Source organism: Pipistrellus hanaki, assembly GCF_964339955.1.
Source record: "Pipistrellus hanaki genome assembly, chromosome: 19".
NCBI classification, from domain to species: Eukaryota; Metazoa; Chordata; class Mammalia; order Chiroptera; family Vespertilionidae; genus Pipistrellus; species Pipistrellus hanaki.
The window spans coordinates 3,031,718-3,046,461 of NC_140521.1; the positions used below are offsets into that span (position 1 = coordinate 3,031,718).

General features: G+C 47.1%; 2 protein-coding genes and 1 long non-coding RNA gene across 12 annotated transcripts in view; 1 reads left to right on the forward strand and 2 right to left on the reverse strand.

Annotated features, from left to right (window-relative positions):
- The window catches only part of HORMAD2 (HORMA domain containing 2), a 42,139-nt gene extending 42,026 nt beyond the window's left edge, over positions 1–113 (reverse strand). Inside the window, exon 1 of the mRNA XM_084867526.1 lies at positions 34–113. The gene's annotated coding sequence lies outside the window, so the exon portion shown is untranslated. The remainder of the gene's footprint in view (positions 1–33) is intronic.
- The window catches only part of LOC311613536, a 57,604-nt gene that overhangs the window by 36,253 nt on the left and 6,607 nt on the right, over positions 1–14,744 (forward strand). The gene's annotated exons all lie outside the window — the stretch shown is intronic.
- Positions 9,438–14,744, reverse strand: part of MTMR3 (myotubularin related protein 3) — a 72,624-nt gene continuing 67,317 nt past the window's right edge. For 7 of the 10 annotated variants that reach the window (XM_084867501.1, XM_084867499.1, XM_084867505.1 and 4 more), the window contains 4 exons: positions 14,575–14,685; positions 14,045–14,133; positions 13,252–13,278; positions 9,438–11,421 (listed from right to left, as the gene is read on the reverse strand). In XM_084867501.1, the coding sequence (XP_084723627.1) occupies positions 11,250–11,421; positions 13,252–13,278; positions 14,045–14,133; positions 14,575–14,685 (399 nt within the window). In that variant the 3' untranslated portion in view covers positions 9,438–11,249. The remainder of the gene's footprint in view (positions 11,422–13,251; positions 13,279–14,044; positions 14,134–14,574; positions 14,686–14,744) is intronic. The other 3 variants (XM_084867507.1, XM_084867506.1, XM_084867508.1) reach the window with 3 other exon arrangements.

Here is a 14,744-nt window from a genome sequence, read left to right on the forward strand (position 1 = left end):
AATGAACATTGCTGGACTGAAATAGCACGTTACCTTCTCTCCCCCTAAGGGCTGTGGAGTTTCTCCTCCTCTCTGTCTTCAGTGCCTGCTGTCTTCCTTGTAACCAGGGATGAATGAGCCCCCGTTTTAGAGCTGATTTAGGAATTCCTTGAGGATACTGCCCTTTCTGATGTTCATCGAAGGTATTCAAATAGCTAGCGAATGAACAAGACTTAAGGAATACATGTTAGGCAATTAAAAATGGACAGTGCTACAGGGCGGTTTAGAAATCACCAAAGTCTAGTCTCTTACTTTACAGATTAGAGTTTAAGTCATTTGCTCAAGGTCCCTAAGCTTGTTCAGAGACACCAAGTCACAATACAATCCAGGGTTTCACACCTCTTTCAAGTCTCTTTCTTATCTCCAGCCAGTCAATTTCTGATACTTTTCTGCGAAGCTGATTAGCACTCACTCAAACACGGAAATTCCGAGTCACAGACTTGCTTCATGTCTCCTAAAAGCGCTTGAGCTCCTATTCTTCCTCTTTTTTTTTTTTTTTTTTTTTTTAATCCTGCTCATTGATTTTTAAAGAGAAACATCCATGTGAGACAGAAACATCGATTTCTGTCTCCTGCATGACCTGGGCCAGGCATCGGAACCCACAACCTGGGTTCACTGGGAATGGAACTCGTAACCTTTCAGTGTACAGACAACGCTCCAACCCACCGAGCCACACCGGCCAGGGCTATACTTTCATCTTTGGTTAAATACAGACCTAGGATAGTAGCCTAATGAACTCAGAGGTGCCATATGATATTCAGCTTCTTTTGTACCTTTCAGGGATAGGAGATTGGGTATTTTCCCTGTCAAAGCCAAGTTTCTTATTTGTTTTGGAAAGAAAAAATGTGCATCGTGGTAGAAATTGATCATTGTTTAGAAATTTCCAAATAACCAGTTGTTAACGTTTTGCCAAACCCTGTGAAATGTGAAACGGGTGAAAATGGAGGGGAAGGTACCTTTTTGAGAGGACTTCCATTGCCGAAAGCTAACCTTTCTCTCTCTAGACATGTTTCATTCTACTCTGTGTACCTGAACAGGTGTCACTCCTCATTAATCAGTCTCCAGTTAGACCTTGGTTTTGAGAATTAATGACATTTTTCCTTCTCAGTTAAAGAAATTCGGGTTCCTTCTTTCCTCTTCTTGATCATTCTAAATAGGCAGCACGTGCCGAAACCGGTTGGGCTCAGTGGATAGAGCATCGGTTTGCGGACTGGAGGGTCCCAGGTTCGATTCCAGTCAAGGGCATGTACATTGCTTGAGGGCACATCCCTGGTGGGGGGGTGTGCAGGAGGTGGCTGGTCCATGTTTCTCTCTCGTCGATGTTTCTAGCTCTCTATCTCTCTCCCTTCCTCTCTGTAAAAAATCAATAAAATATATTTAAAATAAATAAATAGGCAGCACATTGTTAGTAGAGTCTTGTGGAGTGATGCTGTCAGCTTTCAGAGTCTTGGAGTTGCTTTAGGGGAATCTGACAGCACACGTGCTTGTCATGGGAAAGAGGTACCATTTGTCTGACTGACTGAAACTCTCGATATCAGGTTCGGTTTAACCTTGGAAATCTCCTCCAAAAGATGCTTTTCTTGAGGGTTATCAAAATAGACATATTGACATAAAGTATACTCCCAGGAGGACATCTCTAGATGTACATCTCTCTTCAATGTGTGCAACGATAGCAAATAGAGAAAAGAGATTAGAGTGGACAGAGCAGCTAAGTAGCAAGTGTGGTTCCTTTGTCCTATTCGTATTCAACTTTTATTAGAACGCTGAAATCATTGTAACTCCCCATCATCGTAAAGCTGGCAGCGCCATATGTATTCATTCATCGAGTGTTCATTCTGCTTGGCACCGAGGACCGGGGAGATAATGATGGGTCCCCGAGCTGTGAAAGTTTACAGTTTAATGAGAGAGAGAGAAACACTGTAAACACATTACTCACATAGAAAACAGTCTGCAAATACTAATGCAGACATAAATGATCTGATAGAGTGAGGAGAAGGACGCTGTCCATTCTGATTAGGGAATCAAGACAACTTCACCGAGGAGCTGGCATGTTAGGAGGACAGCGCGTGCATGTAATTTCCTTTGCTCATTCTTTGGCAACGGTTAGACTGCGTCAAACGAATAGCGTTTGCCCAGGAAATGTTAAAACTAGGAAAGAAAAGGTATAAGATGCTTTTGACTTCTGGAAGCAAATGCTTCTGAAAGCTAAACATTGCCTTTGCAGTTCCAAGTGGCTCAGTCATGGTTAATAGAATTCCCTTCTGTCTTTGACTTCTTCCTCACTAAAGGTTAAGTCAAATGTGGCTCTCATGCCGGCTGTATTATTTCACACCTCCTCGTTTCTGCATTAGGGTATTTTATCCTGATCTCCACTGGGGCAGGCAGTAACCAATTGTGTTTTTTTAGGGGGTGGGTGTCAGTAATGTTTATAAATGTGTTTATGAGTGTGACTGTGGTCCTAAAATCTTCAGTGTTACTGAGAAGGAAAGAGTGGCTAAATGGTTTCGATAACTAAGTTTTAAATCAAGCCTCTATGTGTAAACTGTTACACTGCCTAACTTAGGGTATTTTTTTTTTTTTTTTTTTTTTTAAGAGAAAGGAAAAGATAAAGGATTGCCAGTTTGGCTTTAGCTTCTGAATTTGATCCATTCTTTGGCCGCCAAAGAGAAGCCAATCGATATAAGCCCTGACTGTAAGGTCTAAATCTGAGCTCCTACTGCTTCTGCCTACTCACTGTCAACCTACAAAACACAGCTCCACGTGTAGGTGGCAATTTATTAGGACCTCATGGCCACTCGAGAGTTGCATATCAATTTCTGCATCCTTCAAATTGATCTTTGCTGGCGGCCAAAGAATCTCCATGTGGGTCGTGTGTTTCTGGGAAAGCCTGGGGTGTAATGAATTGGAACAAGAAATGACGGGGGTGCAAGTGTCAGGCCTGCATGAGCGCCCTGACGAAGAAATGATGTCAGGGACATCATCGAGTTCTCAAGCATTATAGCAATGCTCTGACTACTTGCTTCTGTTTTTTTGCCGACTAGGAAGTTTTGGTGACATGTTAAATGATGTTCTTTCTCTTAATGTTTATCATTTAATAGAAAAGGTTTCCAAGGAAATAGATTTTAAACTGACTTTTCATGATTGCACAGAAATCTGAGATGTTCAAAAATGCCCCCACTACTGACGGCCCATGTTTTAAGGCCTTTTCCTTGACTAGGATTCACATTTGATGCTTGGAAAATGTCAGTTACCAAAAAATGGTTTAGAACTCCTACCGGACCACAGTGTAGCCATGGTCATAAGGGGGCTGTTTCTTCCTTACAGTATCAACAGCGGTGGGGAGTGTCTGGCCTGTGGGCCATATAAGGCCCGTGAAACCATTTGGTCCAGGCCTGCCAGTGCATTACGGATGAATTAAATGTTCGATCAAATATAGCAAACTAATTTTAAAAAAATATATCTTTATTGATTTCAGAAAGGAAGGGAGAGGGAGAGAGAGATAGAGACATCAATGGTGAGAGAGGATCATTGATTAGCTGTCTCCTGCATGTCCCCTAATAGGGATCAAGCCCGAAACCCAGGCATGTGCCCTCGACCAAAATCGAACCTGGGACCCATCAGTCCGCAGGTTGATACTCTATCCACTGAGCCAAACCAGCTAGGGCAAGGCTAATTTTTAAGCTGATAATTTTGTATGGCCCATGAATGATGTTATAAATTTCCAAATGGCCCCTGGTTAATACTAACTTAGCAATAAATTCCATGTGTAAGGACTAATGACCTCTGATGGGAAGGTCCCTAATTTAAGATTCAGAGTACTGAGGATCTTCACATGATATGGATTAAATAATACAAAACAGCTAAGGCAGACTTTTCTAACATTTCTTCTCATTAACCAAACAACAAAAACCAATTTCTTCCTAGAGAAAGGTTAAACAACTGGAAACTGAGTAAGAAACCACAGAAAAATTACCTACATAGCTTTAAAAATAGAAGGGAAAAAGAATAGCATGAGTTTTACTATAATTTACACCTAAAAGAACTACCCTGGAAAGCCAGATTCTGTGAATTACCCCTTGACCAGAATTGAACCTGGGACCTTTCAGTCCATAGGCCAGTGCACTATACACTAAGCAAAACTGGCGAGGGCCTGTATTGTTTACGTGTGGCTACAGTAGTCTCTGCTTGAAAACCATTTTCTTTTTAAATTTTTTTTGGAATTGATTTTAAACAGAGAAAGGGAGAGAGGGAAGAGAGATTTATTTTCCACCCATTCCTGTGCCCTGACAGGGATTGAACCCATAATCTTTGGTACATTGGAATGTTTTCCAACTAATTGAGCTCCCAGCTAGGGTGAACCCATTCTCTTTCATTCTTCCTTTTCCCTTTGTCCCACATGCAGTCATTAGCTAACTTTTCTGGCATTTATTTCCTCCTCCATTCTCATGTCACCCACTCTCAGGTCCTGGTTACTTCTTACCTTGATTACTGTAGAAATATCCAAGCTGAGCAGTCCCCTCTCTGACTTAAACTTTACTGCTTTTTCTTTCTAAATATGGTTTAATCATTGTCTTCACCCTAACTAGTAATATCCCCCCCCCCCAAAAAAAAATGCAAGGACGATTACATTGGAAAGACACCCATATTGGTAAACAAAGAATCTTGTAGCAAAGGAGTAACTGCAGATGTAGTGTAAGAAGTGACTGATAGCATCAAGTTATAGAGGAAGAAGGAAAAAATTGGACTAGGAACACCTGTATTGGGAACAAATTTTATATTTTTTACTAAACTTGGTCATCCTTAGAATCATTTGCCAGATTCTTAGCCTTTCTTGTTTTTGTCTCGAGGTGTTTCTCAATTTCCCTCGAGATTTCTTCTTTGACGCATTGGTTGTTCAAGTGTGTTGTCTAATTTCCACGTATTTGCGAACTTTCCAGTTTTCCTTCTGCTGTGGCTTTCTAGTTTTATCCATGTGATCAGAAAATATACTTGGTATGGTTTCAACTTCTTAAATTTCTTAAGACTCGTTTTGTAATCTATCCTGGAGAATGTTTCATGTGCTGCTGAGATGGTGTATTCTGCTGAGGCTTGGTGGAGAATTCTGTATGTCTGTTAGGTCTGATCGGTTTATAGTGTTGTTCAAGTCCTGTTTCCCCCTTGATCTATCTGGCCACTCCATTATGGAAAGTTGGAAATTGAAATCTATAATTATTGTTACTAATTCTCACAATAATTCTGCCAACGCTTGCTTCATATATTTAATAGCTTTTTATCTTGTTTTGTTAATACTCACCTGAGGATATCTTTCCATGGAATTTTAGAGAGTGGAGGGGAAAGGGGAAGAGACAGAAACAGGTTCTTTCCACCAAACTTGTGTTTTTGACGCAGTGCTGTAGGGGTTCTCTGCAGATATTTCCTTCAAATGTAATTTTAAATATTAAAAACCATCTTTAATATGTGCATGCAGATGCAGAACAGGCATTCGCTAAGGCTGCCGGAGGCCTCCCCGGAAGGCCTTCATTGCTGTGCTGATGTGGGCGCTCAGGGGCGCTGAGCTAGAGAGCTCTCGTTCAGTGCTGTGACCACCAGCCCAGCGGCAGCTCCATGCTAGTGGCTTTCCCCATAAAATAACTGTAGTGATTATAACCAGTGGGTGATTCTTACTTGACATGTGAAGGGTAAGGACTGAAAGCAGGTGCTGAATATTCCATTAGCCTGTTTTATCAAGCATCTACTTCAGTCTTGTCAATGATAACCAGAGATTGCAGGCAAGCTGTGACTATTACCATTTGCAACTGATTTTCTATATAGTCAGGGTTTTTTTTTCTCCATATCATATAGATTCAGAAATAAATTGGATGCTAAGATCACAACTAGCCATCTGCAGTAGTCAAAAATGCTCCCCGCAACCTCACTGGTTTAGGATAGTGTTTGGACTTGAACTTAAAATATATTACTAGCTTGAATTTTCTGTGTATCTGAGAGGTTAAAAGGAAAACCAAAAAAACTGAATTATATTAAAACCTTTGATTTTGATTTTGATTAGGAGGAAGAGGGTTTAAGACTTTTGGAAGCAACTAAGCTGTTTTCTAAGATTTCTGGCTTGGCTAACTCCAAGAGGACCAGGTTAAAGTAACTGTTTATCTAAGGCTGTCTTCTAGAAGCATAGGAACACTCAGGAGGGCGGGTCAGGAAAGAATTTTTAATTCACACTTTGCTATTTATTCATTGGGAACACTGGATGAGTCTTTGCTGTGCCCTAAGCCTCAGTTTCAACAAAAACCAGGAGGTTGGACTAAATCAGTGATTCTGAACACCAAAACCTTCCTTCAAGTCCGATTTCACCTAGCCTAATACTGAATGGGCCTGGGGCTCCCTCCCCACACAGGCCTGGCAGAACTGTACGAAAAACATGACCCTAGATAATCTAAGGCCTTTCACCACTAAGCCAGTACTCCATACCCACTGCCCCTCCCCACCAGGCCCCTGTCTCCCAGACAGACTGAGGGCTGAGCTGATTGATCCCTCACTCTCCACACACTGAACCTGAACCCAGGGGCTCCACGCCTGTCTGTGGGTGAAAATGACAGTTATTTACTTTTAAATGGTCACGGAGGCTACACAGAATCAATGCTGTCACAGTAGGCAAGCACTTACTATCAGAAGCAGCACAGTGTATTTCTCAAGCAGCAGCCAAGCCTCTGGTTATGTGTTTTTCTTTTAATCTTATAAACCAATTGGGAGGCAGTTAAAAGCCAGTTTTAAATGCCAATATAAAACGAGTGTCGCTGAAAATACAATTGAAATGCAACTGCTGTGAGCACTGTAAGAAAGTTAAGAACTCAGGTCTGAATCAAAAGACCAAGTGGTAAATAAAATACGAGAGCATTTAAAACCGTGTAATTCCCTTTTAGAGGGTGCCCTTCCCCCTTCCCGTGCCCTTCCTGCCTGTCCTGGCCTAGAAAGAGCCCGTTCGCCGGGCGGGCAGCTGGTGTCTGCGTGGAATGGACGCCACACGCGGGTGGAACGGTGCCAGTGCTGGTATGTGCTCAGGACAGCGGTCAGCAGGGCTCCTGTTTGAGTCACTCAGGAGGCTGCCTCCTCCTCCTCTTCCTCCTCCTCCTGTCCTCGGAAATCTTGTCAGTAACCTCAGCTTAGAACAAATGTTCTTAGAAAATGGAACTGAGCAGCTGGGACTCCAGCTGTTATGCCAAGCTCAGATGGAGAGTCAGGGCCCTGCCACCTCTGGTCCTTGGAGCCCAGGGCCCCCTTTTGAACCCTGCTATTAGCGATGGGCAGTGCAGCTGGGGGCAGGCCACTTAAGCCAGCTAATAAACCCTGAGAAAGCGCCTTTCAATCAGTTCTCACTCTGAAAGGATCAGTAGAGGCTCGAGTTAACACCTTCAATAGGCACAGGATCTCCTCTCAGTGTGCAGCAGCCAAGCATATCAAGGACAATTGCCTGTAATCTTATTTCCCACTTGATATTCTTTGATAGCTAGAAATTACTTAATCCTAAATAACTTCCACTTTGTTCATTCTCCTTCAAATCTGCCACAGTACCTTTTTAATTCTTAGGATATTCTTTGCTAACATAGACATGAACAGGGAGCATATCAGCAAAATTACTGAAGAAAAAATTTTCTATACATCCTCAGTAGGAAAGCCAGGGGATTAAGGCAGCCCTGTCATTTGGGGTCTGGGATAAGGAGGCCAAAGTATAGAAAGAAGGGAAATACTGAGTGCCAAGATAGGAAAATTCAGCTCGGTCACTATAGTACTACCCCATTCCTTCAGACCACGTTCCTCCACGTGGTGGGCCGAAGAAAGCTGGCCTTGGCCTTGAACCACATACAGCCAGCCATCGCCACAGGGCAAGTCCTTGCCTTCCGCCCACATGGTGCAGGTCTCTGCAGCTCTCACCTGTGGGCACCTACAGACTTGCCAGGTTCTGTTGGTGTTTAAACTCACTGAGGGCTAAACCGTGAGACCTCCGGAACAATAGGAGCTGTGTACACACACACACTTGGCTGGGAGGCAGATTCTTTACAAACTGGTCTGCAGACTGCTGGGCTCCGTGTGGACTGGAGGCAGCTGCGACAGCAGCTTCTCCTCCCTAAGACAGGCTAATTCTCAAACATGGGTGGAAGGCACTTGCAGCTTCCACACTGGCACCAGCTGAGCTGTTTTTAGTGCTTGTGTTCTAGGGAGAGAGGAACTGACCATCCAGAAATTGGCCCTGAAAAGCCTGCCTCAGAGTTAAGGCCTCACAGGGGCTCTGAGCAGGTCTCCTTTCAATGAAGCCCACCCAGCACAGCATGGGGCTACTGGGTGGGGACCCCATTATCTGAGCACCAGCCTGCCCCAGGGAGGAATGCACAGCGTACCCCCCGAGGGACGCCCAACAGTGACACACGCGGGAAGAAGTCACCTCTGTGCGGAGGGAGAGCTGGCCAGGACGTGACTGGAAGCTACGGCCTTGCTCGCTGCTTGCACACCTACGGAGCAGGTTCCTCCCAGACCCCTCGTTAGGCACATTCTCCAACCACAGCCTATTCAGCTTCTGTCCGAAGTCTCTCATCCCTGATCATGTCCTATCTTTTTGTTTTGTCAGTCCTCACTAGTTTTCCCCGCTGACTTTTAGAGAGTGGGAGAGGGAGAGACGCATGGATCAGTTGCTTCCCAACTGGGGCCAGGGATCCAGCCTGCCCCTGAAGTATGTACCCTTGACTGGAACTGAACCTGTGACCCGTCAGTTCCTGGGCTGATGCTGTAATCAGAGCAAACCGGCTAGCCCTGTGGTCGGCAAACTGCGGCTCTCGTGCCACTTGCAGCTCTTTGGCCCTTTGAGTGTGGCTCTTCCACAAAATAGCCTGGGCGAGTCTATTTTAAAGGAGTGGTGTTAGAAGTTTAAAAAATTTGGCTCTCAAAAGAGATTTCAATCGTACTGTTGATATTTGGCTCTGTTGACTAATGAGTTTGCCGACCGCTGGGCTAGCCGGTCTCCCCACGGCGTGTTTCAGCTGCTGCAGGTGCAGCTGATGCTCTTGGGTAGGCAGGGTTAAGGAGCCAGAGCAGCAGCAGCAGGAGACCAGCCGTAGTTTTAAGTACTGCTGATGCTCAGTTCAGATAAGGAAGAACCACTCGACTGATGCGGTGCCTGCCTGCTTCTGTGGCTTTGGAAATGTTAGGGGCAAAACCACCACAGAAATGTCTCAGTGCTGGGCATCCTGGTCCTGGTCCGGTCCTTGCCAAGGTCCAGAGGGGAAAAGAAATCCAGTTTTCCTTTGCCAAAGGCCAGGCTCCCAGCTGCACTTCACACTGCTTCCGAGTGAGGCAGAAAAGGGACACAGAGGGACAAACCAGAAGGGAAAAAATCGGAACGTGTTAGCAAATGCTACCATGCGGAACACTAAACTTTATTCACTTTATTTATATATTTAACAGTTCTAAAGTATTTACTTCTTGCTTTGACAAAAAATGAAAAATATAGGAGCACTGTCTGACTCCTCTTTAGGAAAAAGGGTTATATGTACAGCTACGGAGAGTTACGGCTCCTCCTTTACATACAAAGGAAAATATTAAAAAAGTGCTTCATTGATCCAAAAAGGGCTAAGAGCTGCAAGCATTTATTCACACTGTACATCAGACCCAAGAAACCCGTATCATAACCTCTTGGCACCTGTCACTAAGAAATGCACAATCTTCACTTAGACTGACTCCTCCCTGCCAGCGCGGGGAGACCACAGTGTGGAGAGCTACACCCTGTTTCACCAAATGCACCCTCCGCCACCTGCTGCCACTGGGAGGTCAGCTCGTGCTCAGGTGCTCTTGGCTCTGCCGGGACTGGGGGCTGGTTGCTCCAGGGATGGCCTCTGGGCCCCGTCTTAACCCTAGCCAGGCACATACAGAGCCACCTTCCTGAGACAGAGCTTCTTAGAACAGGGAACCGCTTCCAGAAAGCGTTCCCCGGTCTCATCCCCGCCACTCACTCACCACAATCCGCCTGATGACCACTTAGCAGCTTCCGCAGACCCAAGCATGGCCCTACCCGGAAAGGGAGGGCAGGCACAAAACATGGATGCCAACCGAGATTACAAAGCACAACCTCTCTCCACCCCTTCCCCATACCCACCTCCACCACAAATATTCTTGATTTAAGGCTCTTTGGGACCACATCAAAGCTTACTGAGGGACGGTGCCCAGAACTGCTTACGGGCTGTCACTTCCGAGGACCGCAGTCACCCGGCGGCCCTCACTGCTGGCGGCCGCACAGGGGCAGGGCAGGGGCGGAAGGCTGATTGTGTGGGACACGCCCCTTCCCAGAGGCTGAACTCTACAAGGCTGATTCTCCCCTGGAGGGGGAGGTCCATGATTTGTTTTGGGAGTGGGGAGTTTTTGGAACCCTGAGTCTGGATTTCCCTGTGCTAGCCAAGGACGAGAGATTGTTTGGGGGACCAGGTGCCTGGGCTCAGGGCAGGCTCTGGCATTGACCAGTCTGCACTCCTATGCCCGAGAGTGGGAAGCACTACACAGCCTGGCGAAGAGGCAGACCCAAGACAGAAGGGAGCCCTAGATCAAGTTCACACAATCCCATGCCGACCACCCAGCCCTCCCTTCTCACTGCCTCAGACATACACCTTCCTTCCCCCAAAAGCCAGTCTCCTCTGCCTGTGAGGTAGGACTGGCCCCTGGCAGGAGGGAGCGGGCGCCCAGGGCAATGCTCTTAGGGAAGATGCTTCCAGCCTCCTCAGCAGCCAAGGTTTCCAAGCAGCTCCGATTGGCGAGAGGAATGGTCACAAATTAGCACTGGCCCTTCCCGTGCATCCTCAGGCCTCCACTCCCGACTCTGACCAGCCTCTTCCATCCTGAGAAACCAAGCCAGCCCTCAGCATCGCCTGACAACAGGCAGCTTAGCGGGGCCTGGCAATCTCTGGTACCCATTAAACACTTTTCCTTTTTCCTCAAGACAGCCAGGGGAGCATTTTTCTTCTGGGGAACGGGGGGAAGACGGAAAGGGGAGGGGGAGGGGAAAAAAAAAACAGGAAAGAAAAATCAATCTACAATCCAGTGGTACATCCCAATTTCTGTCACTCTGCACAGGTGGTTCCAAGCCCCATTCCAAAGGGCACGGGCCTCTCGGGCTGCCAGGCTAGCGGGCCTGGCACAGGAACAGCAGCATGGCTCTGCCTGCCCCAGGTCACGTAGTTTCAGTTTGAAGTGGCAGCAATGGGCTTATCCAGTTCAAGGTCAATGCTGGAGCTCGTGGGATGTAGGCTGCTATAGCAAGACTTGCATACTCGACTGGGTTCAAAGAGCTGCTGGCTGGGAACTGGAACCTTCTGATTACAACAACTGGAGCAGAATACATTCCCACAATTCCTTGAGGTGAGGAGAAGAAACAAAACAATGTTAGTTTTGGTAGCAGATATGGGTGGGGAAACCAACTTCAGAAGACAGGAATTAGTTGTGTGCAATTCAAATGTGCTGGAGACTCCTCTAAGAGTGGACTTTCGTTTGTCTAGCCAAGAAAAAGCCAAGCAGAGAGGGGATCCCTACCTATCAGTCACAGCCTCGTCACTATGGCTCAAGGGTACCAGGTCTACACGAGGATGTTGCTCCAGAGAAATCTGTGAAAGCAAATGAGCCCAGGGCAGAAGCAGCTGTAGCTCTATGGGTAAGTCCTGGCCCAGGAAAATCTGTGGCCACAGCCTCTCTGTAGCGGGTGGTCACAGAGAGGCCAGAGGCCAGGGGAACTCCCACAAGCCCTGCAGCTGAGAGAAAATACCTGCCCCGCTCGGGGGTGAGGAGCCTGGCCCACAGGACCACTGCCCCGGACGCTCACAGGCAGCAACACGGAGGATAGATTGCTGCCATCTAGGACTCTCTGAGTCCAGCATGCAAAGCCAGAGACAAGCAACCAGTGACAGACACATGCTCAGGGTGAAATGACAAGATCACAGATGAACACACATGCACACATCCCCTTATTAGATAGGTATCAGTCAATGATGGCTCACTCCCCTGCCCCCATGCAACTCCAGGGACTATCCGATGCTCTGCCTGAAGGCCTGACTTGTATCCAGGCCTCATGCCTCCCCTCCTTCTCCACTTGAAAGCCCGCCTCTGAGGTGTGTGTGCGTGTGTGCGCGCACGCGCGTGTGTGCGCGGCACAGGTCTGCACACCCAAACAAGACATCTGTCACAGCTAACAGGAAAGGGCACTGGCAGAGGATGACTTTCTGCCCACCTCACAAACCCACTGTGATGGGCCTTACAGGACAAACCAATCCCAAGGAGCCAAGAACAGGAGATTGCAAGGAGCCTAACGCAGCTCGCCAAAGACGGGGAAAGCAGCAAAGGGAAATTCTTCTCAGCCAACATCACTCTTTTTTCATTTACGTTCCTCAGAATGCAAACCTAGTACTGGATTAAGGACCAGCTAGGCAAGAGGAGAGAATACAGAAGATCCTTTCAGGACCAAAAAAAAAAAAAAAAACACCACAAAGGAAAAGTCTAGACACAGGGTAATGAAAGGACAGAAAACTAAAACACAAAACTTTCTGGAATGTAGTACTTCACAACTCTGTTTTGAAAAGAGTAAGTCAGCAAGAACCTGTGGTTACACAGAAAAATTACCTAAATCTGTTTTTGAATATTTACATTTATTTAACACATCCTGACATGAATTTGATCAGTTAAGCTTTTCAATCTGACTTCAGGGGATCCTGACACACCCTAAGTGGAGTCTTCCCCTCAAGTCTTCTGTGTCAAACCGTTCTGTGGAAAGACAACCTCTGTTCATTTCTGGTCTCTTGGGGGGTTGGGGGGGGGGGGGGGGCATGATGCTGTTTGACTTAGAAGTCATTAGCATTATTCTGGCATCTCAGAATGACTGCCCACCCCCACCCCCCAAAAAAAGCCTCTAAAAATCCAGCAGGCTATTCCACAAGACCCGCTGAAGCACTGCTGCTTGTCACAAGCAAGATGGCTGAGCTGCCCGTGCAGTCAGGAGGCAGTGCAGGGCTGCAGCCTGGCTCAGCCCTAAGGGTCTGCTCAGCTGGCTGCTTTGGTTCTCCTGGAAGCCACCTGCCTGCCTGCGCTCCCAGCCCCAGCTTACATCCCAATGAGTGCCGAGAGGGGGAATGGCGCGTTAGTGTGAAGTTATTGTAGCTATGCAGACATCACAGACATGTTGTTGCAAATGCTCACCACGTTTGATCAACACGGTCAGTGTCCCTGCAAGGAGGGGAGAAAGAGCTCAGAGGAGAAGCCAACCAAAGACATTTGGGCTTGGGGCGCAGGGCAGGGAGATATATGGTCCTAAAAATGTCATTACTAGACAAAGAGGTGATTCCACGTTTTTGTCTGGGATCACTCAGGTGTGTAAGCTTTCCCACGATTCACATACACTTCCTGTACCAAGAGCACTGACCATCCTCTAGCCACCGCCCAGGTGGGGCCAAGCATCAGGAGCAACTCACTACCCAACCAAGAAGGAAGGAAGGAAGAAGTCAGGAGCCTGCAGGTTTAAAGACTGTCCTCCGCTGTCCAACTGCTCTCCCAGCTACTTTTGCTCACCACTAGCAAAAGGAAACCAAGCTTGGGGTCAGGAAACAGGGTAAGAAGTAGGAAAAATGAAGTTCCCTGTCCACATCTGGAAAACCATTTTGCTCATAGCAGCCATGTTGAATGGGAAGCAGTTTTAGGAATAAGAAATGGTGATTTGAGTGGTGCTACTGACCCACCAATCTGGGAAGCAAAACAAAAAGGGACATAATTTGCACATTTCAAAATTCAGTCGTGATCATTCTGAACGGGGAGAAAGGCACCAAACGCAGTTCTGCAAACACCAATTTCGGAGGCACAAAGCGTGAGAAGTCCTGTGGACCAGGGGGCTGTCTTAAGACAATACTGCTAGCAGATGCCTGCCTCTCTCCAAGCTACAGGCTCCATGGACCAAATCTAACCCCACACCCTGGCCCACCACACCCCCCAGTGGCACCTGCAGTGGTGTTTCCTGCTGGCGAGCCAGAAGGCGCTGTCACAGGCATAGCAGTGGGCAGCCAGGTGATCAGGGAGCCAACGGGTCATCTGTGAGAGAGATGGGGCCAGGTTAGTAACAGGAAATGGGCCATCCAGCTGCTACCAGCAGAGTCACAAGAGTCACAAAGACCAAACTGTCTCTGGGGACACCAGACCAGCAGGTCTGATGTCAGCAGTACAAGAAAGGCGTCCAAATCATTGTCCTGGAGGGGACTCCAAACTCCCCTGCGATAAAATGGCAGGCAGCAGCAACTTGGGTCCCTATGAGAGCTGGCAGAACTCCAGCTGACAGAGGCAATGAGCTCGCCGAGTCTCCCTGGCTCAAAAATTCTAGGCTCCGTGGGGATCCACAGGCGCTGAGATTCACAGAGGCTCAAGGCTAACTGCTATGGGGCAATTCCTTGCCCAGGGGAAGGGGGTTGGGATGGGGATGGAGAAGAACTGCAAAAGTTGCATGTATGGCACTCAGAACAGGGGCTGAGCCTGTACCTCTGTGTCCTGTTTATCCACCTGCTCCCAGCTGGCTTCAGAGAAAATCTCTGTGCTGCAGCGAGACAAAGAGTTCTGATCCAGATTGCTTTCCGAGTCGGGGATTGAAGTCTGTTGGCAAACAAACACAGCTGAGGAGAATGAACCTGGTCTCCTTCCTGAAGAAGAAG